At 39.9% G+C, this 24,582-nt stretch overlaps 1 protein-coding gene across 5 annotated transcripts in view; it reads left to right on the top strand.

Moving 5' to 3' along the window:
• LOC130928535 (zinc finger protein OZF-like) overlaps positions 1 to 24,582 on the top strand; it is a 51,733-nt gene that overhangs the window by 9,820 nt on the left and 17,331 nt on the right. For all 5 annotated transcript variants that reach the window (XM_057855219.1, XM_057855222.1, XM_057855223.1 and 2 more), the window contains 2 exons: positions 6,413 to 6,523; positions 18,079 to 18,192. In XM_057855219.1, coding sequence (XP_057711202.1) covers positions 6,413 to 6,523; positions 18,079 to 18,192 — 225 coding nt within the window. The remainder of the gene's footprint in view (positions 1 to 6,412; positions 6,524 to 18,078; positions 18,193 to 24,582) is intronic.

Below are 24,582 nucleotides of genomic sequence, written 5' to 3'. Positions count from 1 at the left end.
ATAGGGACAGTTGGGACAAAACACTCCCAACTTTTCAGGATACTTAAATTGTCCCCACCAACTTTTAAGCAACCTTTTTTGCGTTATGTAATGACTTCAGTTATATAGGTTATTTATATTGTCTTCCCATATGTTTTAATTGTTGTAATTGACCCCACCATTATTAAGTGAATTGTTTTTATTATGTTTAGATTTACATGTACATCTTTTGACTTGCTGAATGTGCCAGTCCATTTTTTCCCTCCTAAACGCACATTTGATTGGCTAATGATTTAACCCTCACACACACCCACATTAGATATTAGAGATATGAGAAGTTTTTTTAGCCAGCAGCAGCCACTGTTAGAAATTTAAAAAAGACATCATTGTTTTGGAAGTGGGGAACACACCATAAATTTTGCTACTGTAGGTCCAACCTGCATCAGTGTTAGCATAACATCAAACTGTGTGAACTTGCTAACCTGCAAAACTCAAGTAGAAAGCTGCTTCGAGAGAAGCGTCCTTCTCTTTGTGTTTTCTACTGTTAACATTAAATAAACTGTGAGAAATGTAGTAACCTCTGCTGGCAACTAGGCATGTGCCGGTATGAGATTTTGACGGTACGATAACCGTGAGCAAAAATACCGCGGTTTCACGGTATCACGGTATTGCAATTATAGCTCCAAAATTTTGAGATGTAAGGGGTTTAAAAAAAAAAAAAAAACTTTTTTCCATTGAACAGGTTTTTTTTTCCAGAACATATTTGCAAATTGGAACATGAATATAATGTGAAAATAAATTAATTAACAAAAAATAACAAATATTTTATATAAAATTAAAATAAATAGAACCTAGACTATACCCACAGCCAGAGCTCAAGTTGCTCAATAATAGAGCAAGAACAAAATAATTGCTATAAAAAAGTAAAAACACTTCTAAATAAAATTAAAAATATATTCTGTATAACTTTTTTTTGAGGGGGAGAAGCTGAAGTTTCGCCATTTTCAGCCACTGTGTCAACTCTCTTCTACATGATGTTATGCCTTTGTGTTACAAAGAACAAAGAATTCCTAAGTTAATAACTTAGTTAAAAATGTACAAGTTTTATAAGTTAGTTAAAATGTAAATATTGTTGAGGTTTCAAGGTTTCATCTAAAACAAAAAGTGAGGAGTGAGACCTCCTTTGGCAATTAGCGATCTTTGACGCGATCCCCCCCCCCCCCCCCCCCCCTTCATTCAAGCTTGTTTCTCACTCAGCGGCTGTGAGACATAAAACGTCGACGAAGCTGCTCTCCCAGCTTAGCCTAGGCTAACATTCGTCTTTGTAAGTTTTAGTTAGTTTGTATATTGAATTTGAAAGGAAAATGTATGTTTTGTTTTTGGCGACCTTTTTCATGGTGCTACTGCTATCCTGTTGAACCTACTCACATGTGGAAAAATACAATTGTATAACGTTTTAAATGTATTCATTTGTATATTTCACCCCGACTTGAGAGCTCAATAAATTGAAGAAAAGTACGCCTTGTTTTTCGAGGGTTTGTTTTTGGGTTTGCTGGCTGTTTAGCAGAATAGCGTCACTGACACTCACGGCAACAAACGGGAAGGGTGAGCGCTGCCGCACCAAGCCACTTGGGCTGCATTTTGGCACATGAAAAATAGCGAATACCGTACTAAGGTATGACGGAAAATTTTAGTGGTTTTGAAACCGCGACGTTTTCACACCACGGTAAACCGTGAAACCGGTAACCGGCACATGTCTACTGGCAACTATGGAACGAGAAAGGCGTCAGCAAGAAGCTGCTTAGAGAGAGAGAGGTGCTGCATAACCTCGTACGTAGCGCACACAACACAACATCCACACAACAATCATGATTATGTACATTTAAAAAAAAGTATGTGGGGGGGTGCCGCGATCTACACTACTAGCTTTGTGATTGACTGGTCGATCGTGATCAACGTCATGAGCACCCCTGATTTAGTACCGTAATTTCCGGACTACAAGCCGCACTTTTTTTCCCCCTCATTTTGGATCCTGTGGCGTGTGCATTGATGCGGCCAGTTTGTGCATTTTTCTGATGGCCGCCCGGGGCGCTTGAGCATGGAATGCGGGAGTGAGACACGTGGAGTATAAGTGTCGAGGAAGCTAGTTTGCACTATTACCGGTGGTTTAACTTGGTACGTTGTGCATGAATAGTTGTTGGCGGACCCTCGTCATTGTCCATGAGTAGAATTGGCAGATCTGCATCATTGAAAACGCTAGAAAAAATCAAATTAGCCATCTGAGTTGTATGGGAAGTTTTGATGACTCGCGGTGAGAGATCGTTTGCCAAGACTCACCTCATGCGAAGAGAAGCTATTGCACAGGTATGCCCGGGGAGCCTGGCAGCATGAAGCGATGTGAAAGAAGTCCGCCATCACCAATGGGTTTCGAGGGGCCAGTCTGCTGCGTGACGAGGAGGACGGCACTGGCTTAGGAGTGAATTTGCCTCATTATGGGAGACATTGAAGCCGACAGCGAAGGAGAGACTGAGTAGGTGCGTGGCGAAGTGTATCTGAGCGTCTTCATATCCGACACTGAGGTTGAAGACTTCCATGGTTTGAGTGCACAGGAGGATGATGAAGATCGCTAACAAAGACTTTTATGTTTTTAATAACCAGCCTAATTACGGTAGTGGTGTACAGCCATGCTGATGCTATGTAACATCTGTGCCGCTGCTATATAACTGCCGTGCTTGCTGGCGCTGTTTGGAATGAAAAGTTAAGGTGTGATTTTAAAATTTTGAATACTGTATTTCTTTGTCAATAGCTCATGTTACTAAGTGGTCGCACGCGGCTTATAGGCAGGAGAGGCTTATGTATGTACAAAATGGTTTTTCCTTTAAAAATGTACTGGGTGAGGCTTGTAATCAGGGGAGCCCAATAGTCCAGAAATTACGGTATATCAATTAAGGAGGTTCATATTGTTGAGAAATGTAGCCCTGACCCCCGTTCACCCAATCTGTTTGGTATTATTAATGTCCCATCCTGAGCAAAAAGTGTACATGCAGGTTATGCTGTAACATCATCCCTACCAATGTTGAGACCAAATCTACGCTCTTGACTACAGTATACATTAGAGTATATAACTGTGTTCGTATGAAGAAATAGCTAAGGATTTGCCTACTCTACTGATTAAATGTAAGCTAAAAGTGGAGCAAAAACTAGCTAGCAAAACAATTACAGTGTTTCATTATGGAGTAGACTTGGCTTCCATCTGGAAACTCGCAATCTCCACCATAGGCTACAGCTCTGAGGCAAAGTCCCTTGTCAACAAACTAAATTCAATTGATGACAAACCAATCTTGACAAACTGGAGTCAAGCTGATTTTAAAAGAGAAAATTTCCCCGCCAATTTTCAACATCTGTAGGATACCAAAAATTGCCGTCATTATTTGGAATTCATGTTTTTGAAGAGGTGGATGTCGCTCATTGACGCCGGTCACATCCTGTTGGCCTTTTCTACCCATCTCCTGTTTTGCTTTCTTTTCTTTCCTCTTTTGAAAACCCGATTTTTGTTTTGAAAACATTTCTGCACTACCGCGCTCTGCGCGCTTCGAGTTCTGATTGATGGAAGGGCGGACCAAACCATTTCATGAAAATGCAGGGGTTTTGGGGGGGTGGCCTTTGTTTTATTACTATTAAAATTATAATGATAAATATTTAAATTTGCAAACGATTAACTAATGTTCTAATTTTCTTTGTGGGCCCCCATCAGGGCATGGGCCCTTAGAATCAGTCTCACTTTTCCCCCTATACGGCGCCCCTGCTTATCGCTTTAATATACTGTATTTACCCCTTTAACACCTGAGCATTATTTTGTCTGAATTTGCATGCCATTGATGTTGTCTTTATATTTCAAAGTAAAAAATGTTCTCAATGGCCTGGTTGCCCCACCCCACAGGACAGCATTACCTTCATTACCTCCAATCTGTTGATTTATTCACTGACCAATTATAACCAACATTTTGGACGCAAAAAGAAAAAAAAAATCTCTTGTCAAAATTTGTAATGTTGATGTCCCATTGACAACCAAACAGGCTCGACGCACCGTTGTAAAGCTTAATAATATTTTTTCAACTTGTTAGGATAAACATTCAAAAGAAAAAAATAAGACTGAATAGTTTTATATTTGTCAATTCAACGCAAACAGCAGGTATGGTCATTGGCGTTTTTGGCCTTTGCACATACTATGATCTAAACAGGTTATATACATTAGACTAGCAGTGCAAAATAGTGTAAATATACAGTGCCTTGCAAAAGTATTCGGCCCCCTTGAACCTTGCAACCTTTCGCCACATTTCAGTCTTCAAACATAAAGATATAAAATTTTAATTTTTTGTCAAGAATCAACAACAAGTGGGACACAGTCATGAAGTGGAACAAAATTTATTGGATAATTTAAACTTTTTTAACAAATAAAAAACTGAAAAGTGGGGCGTGCAATATTATTCGGCCCCCTTGCATTAATACTTTGTAGCGCCACCTTTTGCTCCAATTACAGCTGCAAGTCGCTTGGGGTATGTTTCTATCAGTTTTGCACATCGAGAGACTGACATTCTTGCCCATTCTTCCTTGCAAAACAGCTCGAGCTCAGTGAGGTTGGATGGAGAGTGTTTGTGAACAGCAGTCTTCAGCTCTTTCCACAGATTCTCGATTGGATTCAGGTCTGGACTTTGACTTGGCCATTCTAACACCTGGATACGTTTATTTTTGAACCATTCCATTGTAGATTTGGCTTTATGTTTTGGATCATTGTCCTGTTGGAAGATAAATCTCTTTTTCTTCCAGAATGTTCCTGTATTTGGCTGCATCCATCTTCCCGTCAATTTTAACCATCTTCCCTGTCCTTGCTGAAGAAAAGCAGGCCCAAACCATGATGCTGCCACCACCAGGTTTGACAGTGGGGATGGTGTGTTCAGGGTGATGAGCTGTGTTGCTTTTACGCCAAACATATCGTTTTGCATTGTGGCCAAAAAGTTCAATTTTGGTTTCATCTGACCAGAGCACCTTCTTCCACATGTTTGGTGTGTCTCCCAGGTGGCTTGTGGCAAACTTTAAACGAGACTTTTTATGGATATCTTTGAGAAATGGCTTTCTTCTTGCCACTCTTCCATAAAGGCCAGATTTGTGCAGTGTACGACTGATTGTCCTATGGACAGACTCTCCCACCTCAGCTGTAGATCTCTGCAGTTCATCCAGAGTGATCATGGGCCTCTTGGCTGCATCTCTGATCAGTTTTCTCCTTGTTTGAGAAGAAAGTTTGGAAGGACGGCCGGGTCTTGGTAGATTTGCAGTGGTCTGATGCTCCTTCCATTACAATATGATGGCTTGCACAGTGCTCCTTGAGATGTTTAAAGCTTGGGAAATCTTTTTGTATCCAAATCCAGCTTTAAACTTCTCCACAACAGTATCTCGGACCTGCCTGGTGTGTTCCTTGGTTTTCATAATGCTCTCTGCACTTTAAACAGAACCCTGAGACTATCACAGAGCAGGTGCATTTATACGGAGACTTGATTACACACAGGTGGATTCTTTTTATCATCATCGGTCATTTAGGACAACATTGGATCATTCAGAGATCCTCACTGAACTTCTGGAGTGAGTTTGCTGCACTGAAAGTAAAGGGGCCGAATAATATTGCACGCCCCACTTTTCAGTTTTTTATTTGTTAAAAAAGTTTAAATTATCCAATAAATGTTGTTCCACTTCACGATTGTGTCCCACTTGTTGTTGATTCTTGACAAAAAAATTAAATTTCATATCTTTATGTTTGAAGCCTGAAATGTGGCGAAAGGTTGCAAGATTCAAGGGGGCCGAATACTTTTGCAAGGCACTGTATACAGTATATGGCAGAAAACACTCAGGTGACTTAAAGTTCCACTCTGAGGCCCCCATTTTGGCCTAATTTTAAAATTGTCCATCAGAAGTTGTTGCGACATGTCTTGGTCCAAAATAATATTTTTTAAGGTCTTAAGAAACATTCAATTTGACTTTTAAAATGGTGCAAGAACCCTGCAACAGCTTTATTCCTTGATTGGTTAGTCGAGAACCCTGTTCGGATTTATTTTTCGCTCTCTGTGGATAACATTCAAAACGGAAATGGTGTGAAGTCTGACATTTTGCAATGTTTTAGGTTTTCATTTTGGAATATAAAAGCCTTTATTTTATTAAAGCTTTTATTCCTTTTTAATGTATTTTATGAGACTGCTTTTGTTTGTCTTCTTGATTTTAATGTGATGTCAAGCACTTGAATTACTTTTGTGTTAGATTTGCAGACAACAAAACATGAATACAAAAAATGGGCAAGGAGAAATCTTCTCCAACAGAAAACAACTTTGGGGACACAAGTTTGCAGTTGAAGAAATAAGATTTGCCTGTGGTCTTTGTCTTTCAGATGTTAGCCAAGCGCATCTTCTTGACCACCATGAGTCTACATGTATCAAGGTAGAGGAGAAAGAGTCACCATGCATCAAGGAGGAGGAGAGAGAGTTCATATACCTTAAAGGTCATCCCAAGTGTTTTTTTTTCTATCTTATATGAGGCGGAAATTAAATATGGTACCTTCACATAAGTACGGAAATATCTTTGTCTAATAGTGTTTTTAATCCCGTTTAATATAGTGGCTTTGCTCACTTGTAGCCGTGAAAGGGATCGTTAGCCGACGCAAAGTTTGCGCCACAGAATCGACTTGACTATTGTTTGCAAAAGATTTCTTTCTATGTAAATGATTTGCTTTGTTTCAAGTGATGTATATTAGGCCTGAACAATATTATAAAAAACTATCATTGAGATTTTTGGGGAGGTTGCAATATACTGCGATATTAAAACTAGCAGAATGTTTACCAGATAACTTGAATAGCTCTGTTCGGGACAGGCCTGAACGATATCAGAAAAAAATTCCACATTTCGATAAATATTGCCAATGCTCCATCCACACTTACTTTTTGCATTGGTAGTACTGGTTCAGTGTTTTGGTCATCGATGACGTTAACAAAAACATTTTGTCGACGGAACATTTTTTTCGTGACAATGACGTGCTAAAAACGTGTTGTGGGAGACTAAAACATAACGAGATGAATTCGTTTTCGTTTGATGAGTCAAGAACGAGAGGAAAATTCGCCATTGTCTCCGTCATAAGTTCACAATGTGTGACATTTTCTTATCGTATGTGTAGGTAGCACGCATCGTAGCAGTGTTTGGTTGTGTCACTCATCTGAGGTGCTGCGACCCCCACCGATTCTCCCCACACACACGCGCTAAAGCCTGAGTTATACTCCCGCGTTGCGGTGACGGCGCAGCTACTACGGTGTCATTCGACATTCGATAGTTCTGCGGTGAGGGGATGCGTTGCTCTGTAATTCACCGCCAAGCCACTAGAGGGATGTGGCGTTATGTTTGTACGGTTTTGGGGCATGCTCGTTGACTTCCGCTAGTCGGAGAAAAAATAAACAATGCAAGATGGAACTCTTTAAAGTAAATATTCTGCTCATCAACACTGGATAAATATTGAACATACAAATGTTGAGGGGCAGGCGATGCAGAAGACTGTTTCGAGGCGGTCTGGCCGACTTTTGATGCCGCACAGAGAGGTTTAGACTCGGGTGGAGAGAGCTAGCTGTGGCGGCTAGCTTCAAACTGGCGTCGAGCACTGCGTTCAAGGTCTGCAAAGCCCTCCAGCCCGATTTGTTTGCCGTGTCCTACAACCAGCCGGTGGGAAGCCATAGCAGATTTCTGGCATCTATGGAACTTCCCAAACTGCGTTGGGAGCCTTGATTTTAACGTTATCATAAAAAGCACCGAGGCACTCTCAATCAGTGATTATGTATCGTGTGTGAACTGTCTGTTATTAAAAATTAAAGATCAAAACAACTCTTTTGACACCACATCTGTGCTTTATTCTTCATATACTTCAAGTGTGACACGTAAATAAGTCACAGACTCACAGCAAACATATGTACACAATAAATGATGAAGTGCACCAACTAAAAATACGACATAAAGTGATAAAAAGTTGGCAGTTTTTGGCCGACTGGGTCACCGCTTCTTGTGGCCACTCGTTTCCGAACACACACGTCTCGGTGGTTTTTCCATTTTTTTTTTTTTTTTTTCAATCGCCGACCTTGCCATTTGGCAATCACAATAATGTCTTGACGAGACTTGCTCTTCGATGATACTCCCGTCGGCTTGGTCCATTTTTGCGTGTAGAAAATAATATTTGATTCTATTCTACAATGGCGGTGATTTCGCGCTAAACCGGAGACAATAGTCTGAGCGGACCAATCACAGTCTGTTTTCGCCACGTCAAACACGTCTACGTGACGCGAAGGTTAGAAAATTCGAGAGGCGCGCGTCAGGCTACGGCTTAGGGTCGTAACTCGGTTTTTTCCTTGACGGCGTAGGTCTGACGCGGAAGTATAACTCGGCCTTTACTCACCAGTGACAGGAGTCCTCTTCCGGCTCCAGACTTGTCTTTTGTGGTAAATGGAGTTATACTTGTAAAGCGCTTTTCCACCTTTCAAGGCTCTCAAAGCGCTTTATACTACATCGCCATCCACCTACTGGTGACGCAGCAATGTGGGGTTCAGTAAAGCTGCCTATTCAGCTAGATTAGCCCTACGTAATAATGCGATTTTTATTCTCATCGTAATAGTATGAGGAAAAAAGTCAAACTTGGAGAATAAATGTCGAATTAATAGTACGAGAATAAAAGTCGAAAGCATTTTGTGTTTTAGAATCGGTGTTACAAATAAGGAAATCCTTAATATTTTGCCTCATCTACATGAAATTATTATTAAGACGGATTTCTATTAATATTTCATCGTAGCTCACAGCTAAGGCACATGGATGCAAAGTACGTAGCAGCTTTCAGCTACATTACCCTTTCATAATACCACTTTTTTTCTGGTAGCAATAGTACAACTTTAACCTCGTAGTACTTTTTTTTTTTTTCAATTTATTTGGCCCTAATACTCTGTCGAAATATATCACTACAACAATAATTCTCCTTCTGTTAACGGACCCTCGTACGGTGACAATTTTTATCTTTCCAAAATACCCATCTGAAATTACAACCAGTGACGTCGGCAACGAACTATGGGAAGAGATTTGTCTCAAAAATGTTCTCACAAATATATTTGCGATCTTTTGTAGATGCACAAATATATCCAAGATTTTCACATGTATTTTTGAGATCCATAAATATATCTGTGAGTTTCACATGTTTTTTTAATCCCAGAACATGTCCTTGAAATTCAGATGTGTTTTTTTTATGTTGTGTGTGCACTCATCATGAATTATTGTTTGCAAAAATTCGAATTGTATTTGTTAGATTAGCAGCCGCGTGCATTTATTTTTGAGACAAACCTAACAAGAAACGGTCAAATTTTCACACACGTGCATTCGCGATTCACACGTTTTTCAAATTCTCAAATACATCCCGATTCTCACAAATACATTAGTGATTTTCACATGTTTTTCAGGTCCACAAATACGTCCACATTTTCCGCGTTTTTCAAATCCACAAATACGTCCGCAAATTTCACGTGTTTTCTAATGATGTGCGTGCAATTATCATAACTTTTTTAAGTATTTGATTTTGCTTGTGAATTGTTGCTGTTTTTTAACAGTGAACACGCGCATTTATTTTTTAGAAAAATGTCACTCGATGTTTGACCAAGATTTTCCCACAAACAACAAACCGAGAATTTTCACGTGTCTCAAAAAAACTCCACCCAATAGGTGGCTGTATTGAGCGCATAGAAAGGTCAAAAGAGCCCATCAACGGAGCAATCACTTACTGACACTTAGCGGGTGACATTACACCGGGCAACAGGTACAGGTGTCTTGGGTCCATTGGCCGTTCGTTTTTCCTTCTAACTTTGGAAAACAAGCCCAGTTCCATTTTTTTTGTTTTTGTGTGTGTTAACAAAAAAAAAAAAGAGAAATGAATCATCTCCCGTTTCCCAATTCAAAACTGCTACAGTGTATCACAAAAGTGAGTACACTCGTCACATTTCTGCAGATATTTAAGTAATATCTTGTCATGGGACAGCACTGACAAAATGACACTTTGGCACAATGAAAAGTAGTCTGTGTGCAGCTTATATAATAGTTAATTTATTTTTCCAAAATATAGCCATTCATATCTAAACCCCTGGCAACAAAGGTGAGTACATCCCTTAGAAACTACGTACATCCCTAAATGTCCAAATTGAGTACTGCTTGTCATTTTCCCTCCAAAATATCATGTCCCGGTCCATTTTCGAATTCAGTTCAAAGTTCTCCTCCTCACATTCAAGGCCATCCATAACCCCGCCCGTCTCATCAGACCATAGGACATGGTTCCAGTAATCCATGTGCTTTGTTGACATGTCTTCAGCAAACTGTTTGCAGGCTTTCTTGTGTACCGTCTTCAGAAGAGGCTTCCTCCTGGGGTGACAGCCATGCACACCAATTTGATGCATGGTCTGATCACGAACAGGCTGGCCCCCCACCTCTTCAATCTCTGCAGCAATGGTGACAGCACTCCTGTAACGAGTCACATGATATTTTGGAGGGAAAATGACAAGCAGTACTCAATTTGGACATTTAGGAATGTGCGTAGTTTGCATGTGGTGTACTTCCTTTTGTTGCCAGGGGTTTAGATACTAATGGCTACATTTTGAGTTATTTTGAGGGGAAAATAAATGAACTCTATTATATAAGCTGCACACAGACTACTTTTCATTGTGTCAAAGTGTCATTTTGTCAGTGCTGTCCCATGAAAAAATATTCTTAAATATCTGCAGAAATGCGAGTATACTCACTTTTGTGATACACTGTAGATATAGAAATGGAAATAAATAAAAAATTGAAATACAGTGGTACCTCTACATACGAATTTAATTCGTTCCAGGACCTTGTTTGTAAGTCGAAATGGTCGTATGTCGAGCAGGATTTTCCCATAGGAATACATTATAATTCCATTAATTCGTTCCAAAGCCTAAAAACATACACTAAATTCTTAATAAATACTGCTGGCACTGTTACAAATGGCAATTAAACATAGAAAAACAAATAAGTGATAAATAATTCAGAATAATATAATAATAATAAGAATAATTAATAATTATTCCTGTAAATAATGTAACGAATCGGATTCTAATATGGCGGACACTTTTTACTGTCCCTGAACGCACCGCGAAGCTGACGTCTCAGTGAGATAGGTCGGTGCGGTAGAGATAATACTTTCGTTTTCTTGAGAGCAGTCAACTGCTTAAGACAATGGGCGTTTTGTGTTGGATAAGTTCTTAAATAGATGATAAAAACGTGACGAAGCTGGCGATTTCCTTGGCAATGTTACCACAATAATAACTGTCACCTTAACTTATAAATAGTGGCGAACGGTGGTCGGAAGAGGACCATGGAGCTGTATTGTTGAGCCAGTTCAGGGACGCGCACCCCAAGCTCATATTTTTCTATAACTTGCATCTTCATTTCAAAGGTAAGCATCACTTTTTTCCTTGTTTCTCCAACTGTATCAACTTTTTTTGAAAACTGTTGATTTCTCACACAAGAAAATCCACCGTGCGTTCGTTTGCAGTGCTGTCATGTCGTCGTATTTCGAGCAACTCGTCGGATGTAGAAACAAATGGCGGCTCAAATTTTACGTCGGATGTCGAAAAGATCGTGTGTCGAAGTGATCGTATGTAGAGGTACCACTGTAAATACATTAAAGTTGAAATTAATACATATTTAAATCAATGAATAAATATTGAAATCGAAGCATTTAAATCAGGGGTCCCCATCTGCCGGGCCGCGGACCGGTACCTGTCCGTGGCGCATTTGCGACCGGGCCGCAAAGAAAAAAATAATTTAATAACGACCGCATTCTGGCTGAATTAACCCTGTGCCCCTGCTTAACACACCAATATCTGTCTACTCTAGATATAATACTACGGGATAGATTACAGTGTTGTCATAGAAGTCCATTGATTGGACTGCTAGCAGTACATCTTGTTTGTGTATATAATATATCTATGTGCGCTTGTCCTATGTGCGCTTGTATTACTAGGCCGCAGCGCAGCACATTTGTTCCCGGAAATAATTAGCCCCTACACGAGCGAAGATAACAGGAAAACAGACGTCTTTGGAAATATTTTTACGGCGAAAAGGATATTTTTACGGCGAAAAGGGCACCTGACGAGCCTACAACCTCGAAGACCCACGAACTGCGAAGGAGTGGATACGTGACCCGTTTGTGAATAAACAGAGAGATCGCAAATGACGGCGACCTTATTAAACGTACATTTGAGACAACAACTCTACCGAGGTTCTGGATTAAAGTCATCCTGGAATATCCTGACATCGCGACAAGAGCGTTGAAAACCTTGCTGCAATTTCCAACATCGTATCTTTGTGAAGCGGGCTTCTTAATTAATGTTTAACGACAAGGCGAAGTCGCTAATGGTGAGCGCGGTGTACAGCTGTTGTGTGAAGCTTACATGGCAGGATGAATCCGAGGAGAACTTTTCTACAAGTCCTTCCATGGTCAAACGTAAGTTAATGTTTCTTTCTTTCAAGAAAGTTTGTAGTGTTTACTTTGGAATCGCTGCATTTGCACATTTTGCGGCTATGTTTAACGTTACGCGCATGCGCAGAACTGCATCGTTGCAATTTTTGATGGGTTGCAAAATTTGTCAGAACACCGGTCCGTGAAAAAAAAGACCCAAATAACACCGGTCCGTGGTGCAAAAAAGGTTGGGGACCCCTGATTTAAATAACACATTTATTTATTTATTTTTTTTTGCACTTTGGGTCCTCCATACAAAGCCATCGAGTCGCACATGCGAGGAGAAAAACGCCACCAACTCTGTTAAGAGTGAAATAAAATGACTTCTTCACAAATTGTTGCAACATGATTTGGTCTTAAATTATATTTTGAAGGTATTAAAAAGCATTCAGTTTGACTTTTAAAATGGTGCAAGAACCCTGCAACAGATTTATTCATCACCAACACCAGTGAGTCGCTGATGAAGGCAGAAGTATTCGCAGAAACATGTCAGGCTAAAACTACTAAAACTTTAAAACTACTTTTTTCCCTGATTAAGAGTCCTGCGGCTTAGTCCATTGCGGCTTATTTGTTGACTTATTTGGGTTAATAGGTAACACTTTGACAGCGGCGTCATACTGCCATAAGACCATCATAATTAAGACATGACATTATCATGGGCATTAATGAATGCTTATGACAGATGTTATTAAGTGGCAAGTTATGTCACTAACTCCATTTATTTCCAGTTCGGATCTTTTGCATCCATTCAAAAGTGAGATAATTTGCCTGATGACACAAAATGTCTGTCATAACTATTAATTTTCATGGCAGTGTCATGGTATACTTATGATGGTATTGTGACATTCTTATGGCTCCACTGTCAAATAAAGTGTTACCAAATTCTATAACATAACAATTAGGCAGCACGGTGGCTGAGTGGTTAGCACGTCCACCTCACAGTTCTGAGATCAAGGGTTCAATTTCGGGCTCCGGCCGAAAATTCTGTGTGCAGTTTGCATGTTCTCCCGTGCCTGCGTGGGTTTTCTCCGGGAACTCCGGTTTCCTCCCTCGTCCGAAAAACATGCATGGTAGGCTGATTGAACACTCTAAATTGTCCGTAAGTATGAGTGTGTGCGTGATTGGTTGTGTGTAATGTCTCATTGTGCCCTGCGATTGGCTGGCAACCAGTTTGGGGTGCACCCTGCCTACTGCCCATAGTTAGCTGGGATAGGCTCCAGTACCTCCGTGACCCTAGTGAGGAAAAGCGGCATGGAAAATGAATGAATGAAACATAACAATTAATGAAACAACTAGAACAGTAACTGAAGAAACAATTAGCACAGAACATGAATTTTTATTCTTATTTGCATCTCTAGTGCTGCAATGCATGCTTGGAGGCATGTTGGACGACAACAGTGTGGACAGCAGAGGTTGACTGTCTCCCCCAAGGGAGCAGTGATGGCCAAATAAAGCTTCTTGAATCAATGAAGCTTTGCAGCCAATTGGTTCTAAGCTTCAGGGTGCTTTATTTGGTCTTATGATGCCGCTCTCAAATAAAGTGTGACCGGTTAACAGGGTTTCCCCCTACATATTAATTACTGTGGTGCACCGCCGCACCAAAATAAAAGCCGCCACGCCGTGCAAAAGAGATGTTAAAAAAGTACAAATAAATACATATAAATTTAAGGCCGTTTTGAACTAGCGGCAGCCTAGTGTGAAGGGTTCAGCGGTAACCTATTCATTGTGTATTGTAATGTCCGTAGCTCTGCGAGGCCCCCTTAAGAGACGATGGGAGGAGGAGCTGTGACGTAGAGGGAAGTGAGATAGCGGTCTCGTGTCACGGAAGCCCGCTGTTATTTTGTTTTTGTTTTTTTCTTTATTCTTGTTGCCACAATAAAGTTGGTAAGCCAATACAGACTCCTCTCCTTCTTCCCCCCCCCCCGTCCGGGGCATTACAGTATTTTGGATCGGACTTTTCGGCGAAAGTAAGCAGTGGGCGGCCGTCTTGGACGGAACGGCAAGTTTGAATGAAATTGCGCCGAGAGGCGGGGAGAATGCTGCCACGCTAATATCAACAACGCGTTCAATAGCAGAGGGGCAGGCGTACTTATTATATCTGGTACCAGGCTGTTTCGGCGGACGGATATACGCAATCATGGCTGACGAAACCTTGATAAATGCGCTCTTTTTATCCAAGTTTCGCGAGCTCTGGGACACTCGAAAAATGACTCCCATACTTCTCCTTGCTGAGCTAATTGGTACCTCAATGTGCGTTTGTGTGGAAAGTTAGTTCATGAACAACAACAACAAAAAATTCACCTTCTCGCCAAATCTAGTAAATCTCTACACAGCAATCAGCAAGCTTCTTGAAATGGATCCATTACAAAGGCGTAGGTTTGGTCTCAATATTGGGAGGGACGATATAAAAGCATCACCTCCATGTACACTTTTTGCTGGGGACGGACATTACCGTAATAAGACCCAACAGACTGGGTGAACGGGGGTCAGAGCTACATTTCTCACCACACCAATTTGAACCTAATTAATTGATAGGCAAAATGATCAATACAAAAATAAACTTGTATTGACGTACCAACTTTCACACTGCAAATTTAGAATGTTTTAATACGATGATTTTTCTGAAATCCGAATAATTTTCTCCATCTTGTTTTGAGTGTTAAAGACTGGTTAACAGATTAATGGGTCAGATTATTCAATTTACTTTAGGTAAGTATTACCATTTGTTCTTATTAAGCCCATACATCTAAAGGTTGGTCATTTTTTCACCAAAATCTAGGGGAAAAATGCTTTCAAATAATGTTTTGAACAATATCACTTGATGAATTAATAACATTCTTGACGAAAAAAAAAAATTTTTTTGCTTAAAATAATTGTGTAAAGAAAAAAAAAACTATCTGAAAATAGTCTGAGTAAAAATCTGAGTAAAATTCACTTAAAGCACTGGCAGATAATTTCACTTATTTCTAGTAGATTGAAAACAAGGGAATTTAGTCAACTACCAATCAAACGTGCGTTTGAGGGGGAAAAAAGTCCGAACATAAGGAAAGTAATTCACTTAATAATGGTAGGGTCAATTCTTTCCTTACAAAATATGTGAAGACAATCTAAATAGGGCTGTCCCAAACGACTAATTTTCTCCCGATTAATCAGCTGACTATTTTTACGATTAGTCGACTAATCTTTTAATTAAAATTTTTTTTTTTTTTTTTTTACTAATTTAGCAATGAAATTTTTGTTGACGCTTATCAGTTCACAAAAACATTTTGGAACACTTAAATTCTTTATTAAAGTACAAATAAACAGATAAATAACAATAACAAATCACAAACAATGAGTTCAAATGCTGATGGAATATACTTGTGCAAAAGAATGGAATATAAACAGATTCAGAACACTGACTTCACCTTTCCAACATGATTCAAAACAATTCTGAAAAAAAATACCTAGCTTGTGCAAAAGAATGGAATGTAAACAGATTTAGAACACTGACTTCACCTTTCCAACATGATTCAAAACAATTCTTAAATACCTAGCATTAATATTATAGTATACTGTAGTACTATATATGATAGTATTATAATAATTATTCATTGCCAATCAGACTTTTCATAAAGGGTGTCATTTTAAAGGTATTCTTAGTGTAGAATCTGAAGTTTGTGGGATTAACTCCAGAAATCGTTATTTATATGACGAACATGACATGCTTTTATTTTGAAATGTTCACCGGAAGTACGCTCGCTAAACCGCAAACTTATGCTTTACATTCCACAAAAAATGCGCTTTTTGTCATTGCATGTTGTGTCAGTAATAGATTTTTTGTCCTTTTGCAAATGCTGTTAACCAGTGATTTTTCATGTTTGAAGTGTCACCTTTTAACTGCAAGTTTTGGACAAGGCTGTCTTTTTTTATAGCCGGCTAAAGTAGGTCGTCTTTTTTCCCATTCACCTCAATGTAACTATGCTAACGTATATAGTGTTTAATATAGATGTGTCTGAACTTTAATTCTACAGCGTGTTGATGACAGAAAAGAATTGGAGTCTCATATGCCATCAGCACGCACGCACAAACGTACACACGCGCGCGCAGCGATAAAACGCGGCCATGAAAATGACCACCCTCATTTTTATTTACCATACGATAAATGGAATCATTGCATATCGCGACAGGCTTAGCAACTTCAATAAAACATGTCATTAGTTAGTTAGATGGACTTAAAATCTCCTGTCGTTATCGTTCACGGCCGACGTGCAGCCAAACTTGGCATTGAAAAGACAGGACACAACAGTGTACCCTCCTTTGTTTCTTTAAAAATAAGTAAATGTTTTGGACTCTCTGGTGCGCTTTTTTGGCTTTGTGCCGATTTCCCGCTTGCATATCAAGCGTCCGACATTCTGAACTTTCCACGCATATATTTTTTAACCCTTCATTAACCGTCGACGGGATGTTGTGCTCGTCGACGGATTTACGTCATCGATGACGTCGACAATGTTGACTAGTCGGGGCAGCTCTAAATCTAAATGACCTCTATAACTGAACTCATTATAAAATGCAAAAAGGTTGCTTAAAATTTGGTAGGGACAATTTGAGCATCCTGAAAAGTTCCTAGTGTTATGTCCCTAACGTTCCTATACAAACCTACACCATTTGTCTATTAACAGAACTACTATTATTGTTGCGTTAATGTAGTACATATTTGGGCCAAATAGAAAGAAAAAGGACTACGAAATGTAAGTAATACTATTGCTACGAGAAAAAAGTCGTATTATTACGTAGGGTAATGTAACTTTAATCAGCTACGCATTTTACATACATGAACCGTAGCTGAGAGCTACGACATTAGCCTGGCTCATGAAATATTTCAACTAGATCTTTGTTATGGTTCTTTGTGGGAAACAAAATGTGAAGAAAAAAAAAAAAAGTCATGATATGACGCAATTTTGCCGTGGCACGACATGGTGAGGCAGTTCGACTCCGATGCAGCCCACTACCGCAGCTTCAAAAAATCCTAGGGGAAACACTGGGTTAATATCTTTTGGTGTAAATATCCCATAATACTGTGAGGGCAGCTGCGGCTTATCTATGAACAAATGCTGTTTGGGTCATGCCGTCAGTGGGTTAGATTTGAGAACCCTGTTTGGATTTATTTTCACTTTCTGTGGATTACAGAGTACATTCAAAATGGAATCTGTGTCAAGTCTGACATTTTGCAATGTTTTAGGCATTCATTTCAGAACGTAAAAGCCATTCATTAGCTGCCCTACGCAATATATGGCTTGGCCTCTTTTATGCTTTTATTCCTTTTTCATGTATTTTATGAGATTGTTTTTGTTGAAGCTTCCGGATTTTAATGTGATGTCAAGCACTTTGAATCCATTTGTATTGGATTGCATGAAAACAAAACATGAATGAATGGGAAAAATGGGCAAGTAGGAATTTTCTCCACCATAAAACAAGTTTGGGGACACAAGTTTGCAAATGAAGGAATAAGTGTGTTTGTTTTCTTGCAGATCTCTATGTCAGCCAAGCCCATTGTCTTGAGCACCAGAAGTCTGCATGCATCAAGGATGATGAGGAAGAGTCACCATACATCAAGGAGGAGGAAGAGTTGGTTCACATTCAAGGTGATCCCAAGCATTTCTTCTTTCTTTAGATGAGGCAAAAATCACATATGCTACCTTCTCATTAGTATGGAAATGTCTTTCAGTCTAATATAGTGGCTTTTGCTTACTTAGTAGTAGGGCTGGGCGATATGGCCTTAAGCACGTATCGCGGTAAATTGAGCAGATTTACCTCGATAACGATAAATGACGATAAATTCGCCCAAGCGGACTGTTATATAATTTGAAAATCTGAATCAATGCATGAAATACAGATTAACCGTTTCTTGTTGATTTATTTACCAGCTTTCAATTTAATATGTTTAACAATCGTACATGCAGTCTAAACATTAAGTACATAGAAATTTATTGTAAACAATAAGAATTCAAATATGAACATTTATAACAGCTTGTATGGCTTGAACACTGTACATTGTCAAAATCAATATGCCTGTGCAAACGTCATTGTAATACAAATGACTTACAGCTTGAACAGTGCACTTCAAAAAGACAACTTATTGTTAATGGCTGCTGTGACATATTTACTTAACACAAGTGTTTGCTTCAAGGTCTCAGTTTTTTTTCCCCAGTGCATTTTTTAATACATGCAAGCACACATGAACCCCCACACAGACACACACACATTAAAGCTGCATTGATCTAATGACACAGAATTAAGCACATGCAGAAAAATAGCTGGGGCCATTAAACAGTCATATTAAAATTTTCAGTGTTGGATTGTACTTTATGCTGAATGCTTTACTATCACAACAGCCATCAGAAATCACACATAGACAGAGATACACAATAACGTGACATACTAATTGCTAGATGCAATCCGTGCCCAATCCACTCATTAAATTAAGCTGTTTCGCCAAGGTTAGAGCCGCTATCCGACTCCATCCCGTTTATTTGTAGCATTAGCCGCTAGCGTTAGCCACTAGCATTAGCCACTAGCATTAGCCTGTGGCTTGGCTACTAGTAGAAAGCATTGAAAGCATCCTCTTTGGAAATTGTGAGAACAAGGGAGGACAGCGGGTGAAAGCCCGTCTGGATGCCGCCAAGAGTCTACTAAATGTCGGGTGAAAGTTTGGCGAACCTCCCTTAAGCCACACTCCATCACGTTTGCTTGTAGCGTTAGCCGCTAGCGTTAGCCACAGGGCTCTTGTTTGTTTGGTTTCCTGATAACCACGTGACTCCATACGTATGCACACTTTCTGCTTTCTTAAAGGGGAATGAACATTGCCGAACAACACAGTCAAAGCGGGATGAAAAGACTATATTTACTTGTTTTATTAAATTACCGAATTTACCGTCATGGTCAAAATTACGTTGGTCATCGTGAAGAATTTCGGTGCCGGTAAATTTTTGGTTTACCGCCCTGCTCTACTTAGTAGCTGCGCAATGGACTTGTGAACCGATGTAAAGTTTGCTCCATGGCATCGATATTGTTTGCAGATTGAAAGATTTATTTCTATGTAAACAAATCTGCTTTGTTTGAAGTAATTACATGATGTAGATATATTACGCGCAATAACAAGTATAGAGCATACACACTGAGGAGCGCAAACGAGCGTAACGCTGTGTCAAACACACTGATGGCAAACATCTGGTCACTCCGACCACACTGAATCCAGTGGAACATTTCGAAAAAGACGATGCATAGTGATACTTTTTAGGCCAAAAGAATATTGATTTGCTCTCACCAAGAATTGATATATTGTTTGAAAAAAGGTGTCACTGTTTAAAGAAAAAAAAAAGGAGCCAGGTTGCTCCCACAATCTTCCATTAAAATGGTGTTTAGTTAGCTCAAATGCGGTCATTGGCGGCGCTGGACAGCCAATTCATTTTGACTGGGTTGGACGTCTAGCACTGTCAGTGGCACTGAAACCGGAGAATTTGTCGTTTTGGGGCATTTATAGGTCACTTCCTGTTCATTAAAGGACATTTACATGTTACTTCTTGTTGATTTTGTGTCACTTTCTTTTCATTTCGTTACATTCTCAAGTCACTTCCTATTCAGTTACCCAAAATCAACTGATAGAGACCCGTAAATGCCCCAAAATCAACAGGAAGTGACCTGTAAATCTACGAGAAATGACCCAATGACCCATGAGCTCATATTTACCTTGAGCCTTGTATCGCATATCGTATCGTGAGCTACACAAAGGTTCCCACCCCTATTAACCCATGTGTGATACACCTTAAGCCTGAGTTATACTCCTGCGTTGCGGTGACGGCGTAGCGACTACGGCGTCATTCGACATTCGATAGTTCTGCGGTGAGGGAACGCGTTGCTCTGTAATTCACCGCCAAGCCACTAGAGGGATGTGGCGTTATGTTTGTACGGTTTTGGGGCATGATTGTTGACTACTTCCGCTAGTCGGAGAAAAAATAAACAATGCAAGATGGAACTCTTGAAAGTAAATATTCTGCTCATCAACACTGAATAAATATTGAACATACAAATGTTGACGGGCAGGCGACGCAGAAGACGGTTTCGAGGCGGTCTGGCCGACTTTTGATGCCGCACAGAGAGTTTTAGACTCGGGTGGAGAGAGCTAGCTGTGGCGGCTAGCTTCAAACTGGCGTCGAGCACTGCGTTCAAGGTCTGCAAAGCCCTCCAGCCTGATTTGTTTACAACCAGCCAGTGGGAAGCCATAGCAGATTTCTGGCGTCTAGGGAACTTCCCAAACTGCGTTGGGAGGCTTGATTTTAAGGTTATCATAAAAAGCACCGAGGCACTCTCAATCAGTGATGATGTATTGTGTGTGTGAACTGTCTGTTATTGAAAATTAAAGATCAAAACAACTCTTTTGACACCAAATCTGTGCTTTATTCTTCATATACTTGAAACATATGTACACAGTAAATGATGAAGTGCACCAACCAAAAATACGACATAAAGTGATAAAAAGTTGGCAGTTTTTGGCCGACTGTGTCACCGCTTCGTGTGGCCACTCGATTCCGACCACCCACGTCTCGGTGGTTCTTCCATTTATTTATTTTTTCGATCGCCGACCTTGCCATTTGGCAGTCACAATAATAATTTCTTGAGAGACTTGCTCTTCGATGATGCTCCCGTTGGCTTGGTGCATTTTTGCGTGTAGAAAATAATGTTTGATTCTATTCTACAATGGCGGTGTTTTCGCCCGGAAACAACAGTCTGAGCGGACCAATCACAGTCCGTTTTCGCTACGTCAACGCGTCTACGTGACGCGAAGGTTAGAAAAATTGAGAGGTGCGCGTCAGGCTACGGCGTAGGGTCGTAACTCGATTCTTCCTTGACGGCGTAGGTCTGACGCGGAAGTATAACTCGGCCTTTAGTCTACTTATACTAAATCTATTGCTCTGTTTGATTGGGGTAAGCCGGCAAGCGGTGAGTGCAGCGCAGTGCTAGCTAGCCCCACTCATTTTTTTTTTTTTTTTTTGTTGGTCAAAACAGCTGCCACCTCCTATGAGCAGTCTAGCTGACTGTAATCGGCTCATCTGCTCGAATTGTTCTTGTACTGTATCTTCAACATGTAGCTTGCAGTCTTGATGATCGTTCGTGCTCGAGCCTTCTTTTGTCCATTCATGAAAAAAAGGGACATTGGGGGTTAAAAAATGAAAGAAAAAAAAAACACGAGAAGGTACTACTTCCAGGCCACAATGGATGCCAAACAGGAGTGGGAACCTCTGGGTACCTCACTATACGATTTGCGGTACAAGACTCATGATAACGAAGATCTCACAATATGGTGATACAACAGATGTAGATACATCCGTTCGGAAATCATTCTATGATATAACTACTAAACAGAAAAACGATGTATTTTCATTTCGTTCCTCTGTGATTTGGAATGAAATGATCACTATTAAATGTCCAATCCATTTAAAATGGGGGGGGTCATTTGCTGTCAATTTTCAGTCGTTTTCTAAGAAGTGGAATGTTCATTCGCTGCCACCCTCCCAAATTCAAACAAATTGGACGTCTACTAATGATAAACTTACACTTAAACATTAAATTCACAGCAGAAGGAGGAAACAAGCCTGTTTTTCTGTTGATAACTTGTATGGTAATTTATACATATACTGTATGTAATATCCTATGTGATGTTTGAAAATATTCATAACAAGAACTCGCCTCACATATACTCACTGTTGTAAAGCTCCATCTTAACTCTGGAAGGCACATAATTCTGTCATTAGCCCACACATTGTGCTGTTCTTCCCCTGTAGTGTCAGGTTAAGGCCATTGAGATGAGATGTTACCGCTGTTAAATATGCCAGTTTCCATTTTCCCAGCATTTTGCAAAAAATGCAAGGGACTCTTTAGCTTTTTTGCTCTGTGACAGAAAGTCTTGCGGCTCCTTTCCTTCAGCCATCTGATGTTGTTGTGCTGGGAGTAAATCGTTATAAGCTTCATCTACCTCTGCCAGGAATATGTCCGGCATATGATGCTGCAGTGTAGGATGTGATGCTCTCAAGAAGTTGATGAATTTAAGAATAAAGTAATCCCTTGTGTTTTGCAGTTGATGGGGACGAGAACTCCCCGCAAAAAGTAGATAAAAAGTAAAAACACAAAAGTTGGATTTATTTACAGTACTTGCGTAATTGGTGGGGAGAACTTGGCACTATGCTTGAACGATTTTGGGGAAAAAATGACATTATGACAATTAGGGGGTTTGCGATATATTGTCATATTCAAACCAAAAGAATTTAAACCAAAAAATATAATTTTGAGCAGTTGCTCTACTAGGGGTGTGCCATCTAAGGCACCCAACAATTCGATTCAATTACGATTCAAGGTGCTACGATTCGATTTTTGAACGATGATCGCGGTATTGACGATGATCGCGATTATCGCGGCTATCACTATTATCGATGCATCGTACAGTACTGATTAATAAGGTAGCCAAACAAATTCATGTCCATTATTATATTCAACAGGAAAGATGGAAACATGCCCATACAACAAAAAGCTGCCCCTAAGCTACTTTTTTATTTTTTTTTCTACAAGAAAGTGCAAAAACATCAACCATTTTAAAGAGAGTACTTATTTCTCTCAACAATACAATAAAATTTACACTGGTGGAATGAATTCCACATTTTCTGGAAACAAAGTGTCTTTAGAAATAAGACTTCTTTTAACCAATATACTTTGTTTTCACAGTGTTACGGGTGGAAATCACAACTGCTCTTGACACTGCCACACACACTCATTACAGCGCGCGCACTTAATTCTCTCCCTCTCTCTTCAGCAACAACTGATTTCTGTAGTATTTTGCATGTTTGTAGTGTTACCGCTGTCCTTAATCATGGTTTTACACGTTCCGCAAATGAAATACACGTTCGCGAATTAGCTAATTAGCTTAGCACTCGGCGCTAACTATAAACATCTAAAAAACAACAATAAAGGCTTAACAGTACAAGACGGTTCGTGTACTCACCTATTATAGACGCACACAGGTCTTAGCAACACACTCAGGACATTTTTCAATTGAAATGCCTTAAAACTACTGATGGACAGTAGGAAAGACAAGGAGCAACGAATTATCTCTCTTCCCCTCTCGCTCTAAAAAATAACTTGCGCACCTGCCTGTCTCATACACAAATTTATTTTCCAGTCTTTTAAAAAGGCTTAAATCTCTCTCCCACTAACTGGGAGCATCCATCATAACGTTGTGCATGCGTCCGTTAACGGTGTCTGGGCGGCAGACGTGTCTTTAATTTCGTTTGGCAACGAGCGGCTGTCATAAAGTTATGAGTGAAAATCGTTTTTGAACCTTTATGAATCGTAATCGAATCGTCACGTGTCGAATTGCGATGCATGTAATAATCGATTTTTTTGGAACTTCTCTATGCTCTACACAGCCTTGGACACGTTTTGTCAGTTTTCCCATACCTTGATCGCACAGACTTTTGGAAAAAAAGGTTAAAACTCCTCTGGCAGTTTTGGAGGTTTCTAGCAGGCTTTGGCTGCTCTCAAAGTGGGTAAAAAAGGTGAAAAGCCGTGCTGAAAATGACCCGGGAGGTCCTCTTGTTGAAATTCCCCCGTGAAACTGGAGATAAGGTGGGCTGGAGGCTGAAGACTGAAGAAGCTAGGTGAGGCTGCAATGTGTGCAGCCAATGGGCTCACAAGATAAATCCACTCTCATTTGTTCAATTCTTTGTCAATCTACATATATATTTTAGCAGAGTAGATAAATAAATGTCACGTATCACTGAAGTACGTGAAAAAAATTTAATGATGCATGTTTATATGACGCTACAACGGAGTATTAGGGCAAAATTATTATTATTATTATTTTTTTTTTAAAGAACGAGATTAAAGTCGTAATATTGATACGTAGAAAAAAAAGTCATGATTACGTAGGGGTGATGTAGCTGTGAGCCACTAGTCACTTTACATACATGTACCTTCACTGGGAG

The sequence above is a fragment of the Corythoichthys intestinalis genome, chromosome 13 (genome assembly GCF_030265065.1).
Source record: "Corythoichthys intestinalis isolate RoL2023-P3 chromosome 13, ASM3026506v1, whole genome shotgun sequence".
Lineage (NCBI taxonomy): Eukaryota > Metazoa > Chordata > Actinopteri > Syngnathiformes > Syngnathidae > Corythoichthys > Corythoichthys intestinalis.
This window is presented reverse-complemented; position numbering and strand designations above follow the sequence as displayed.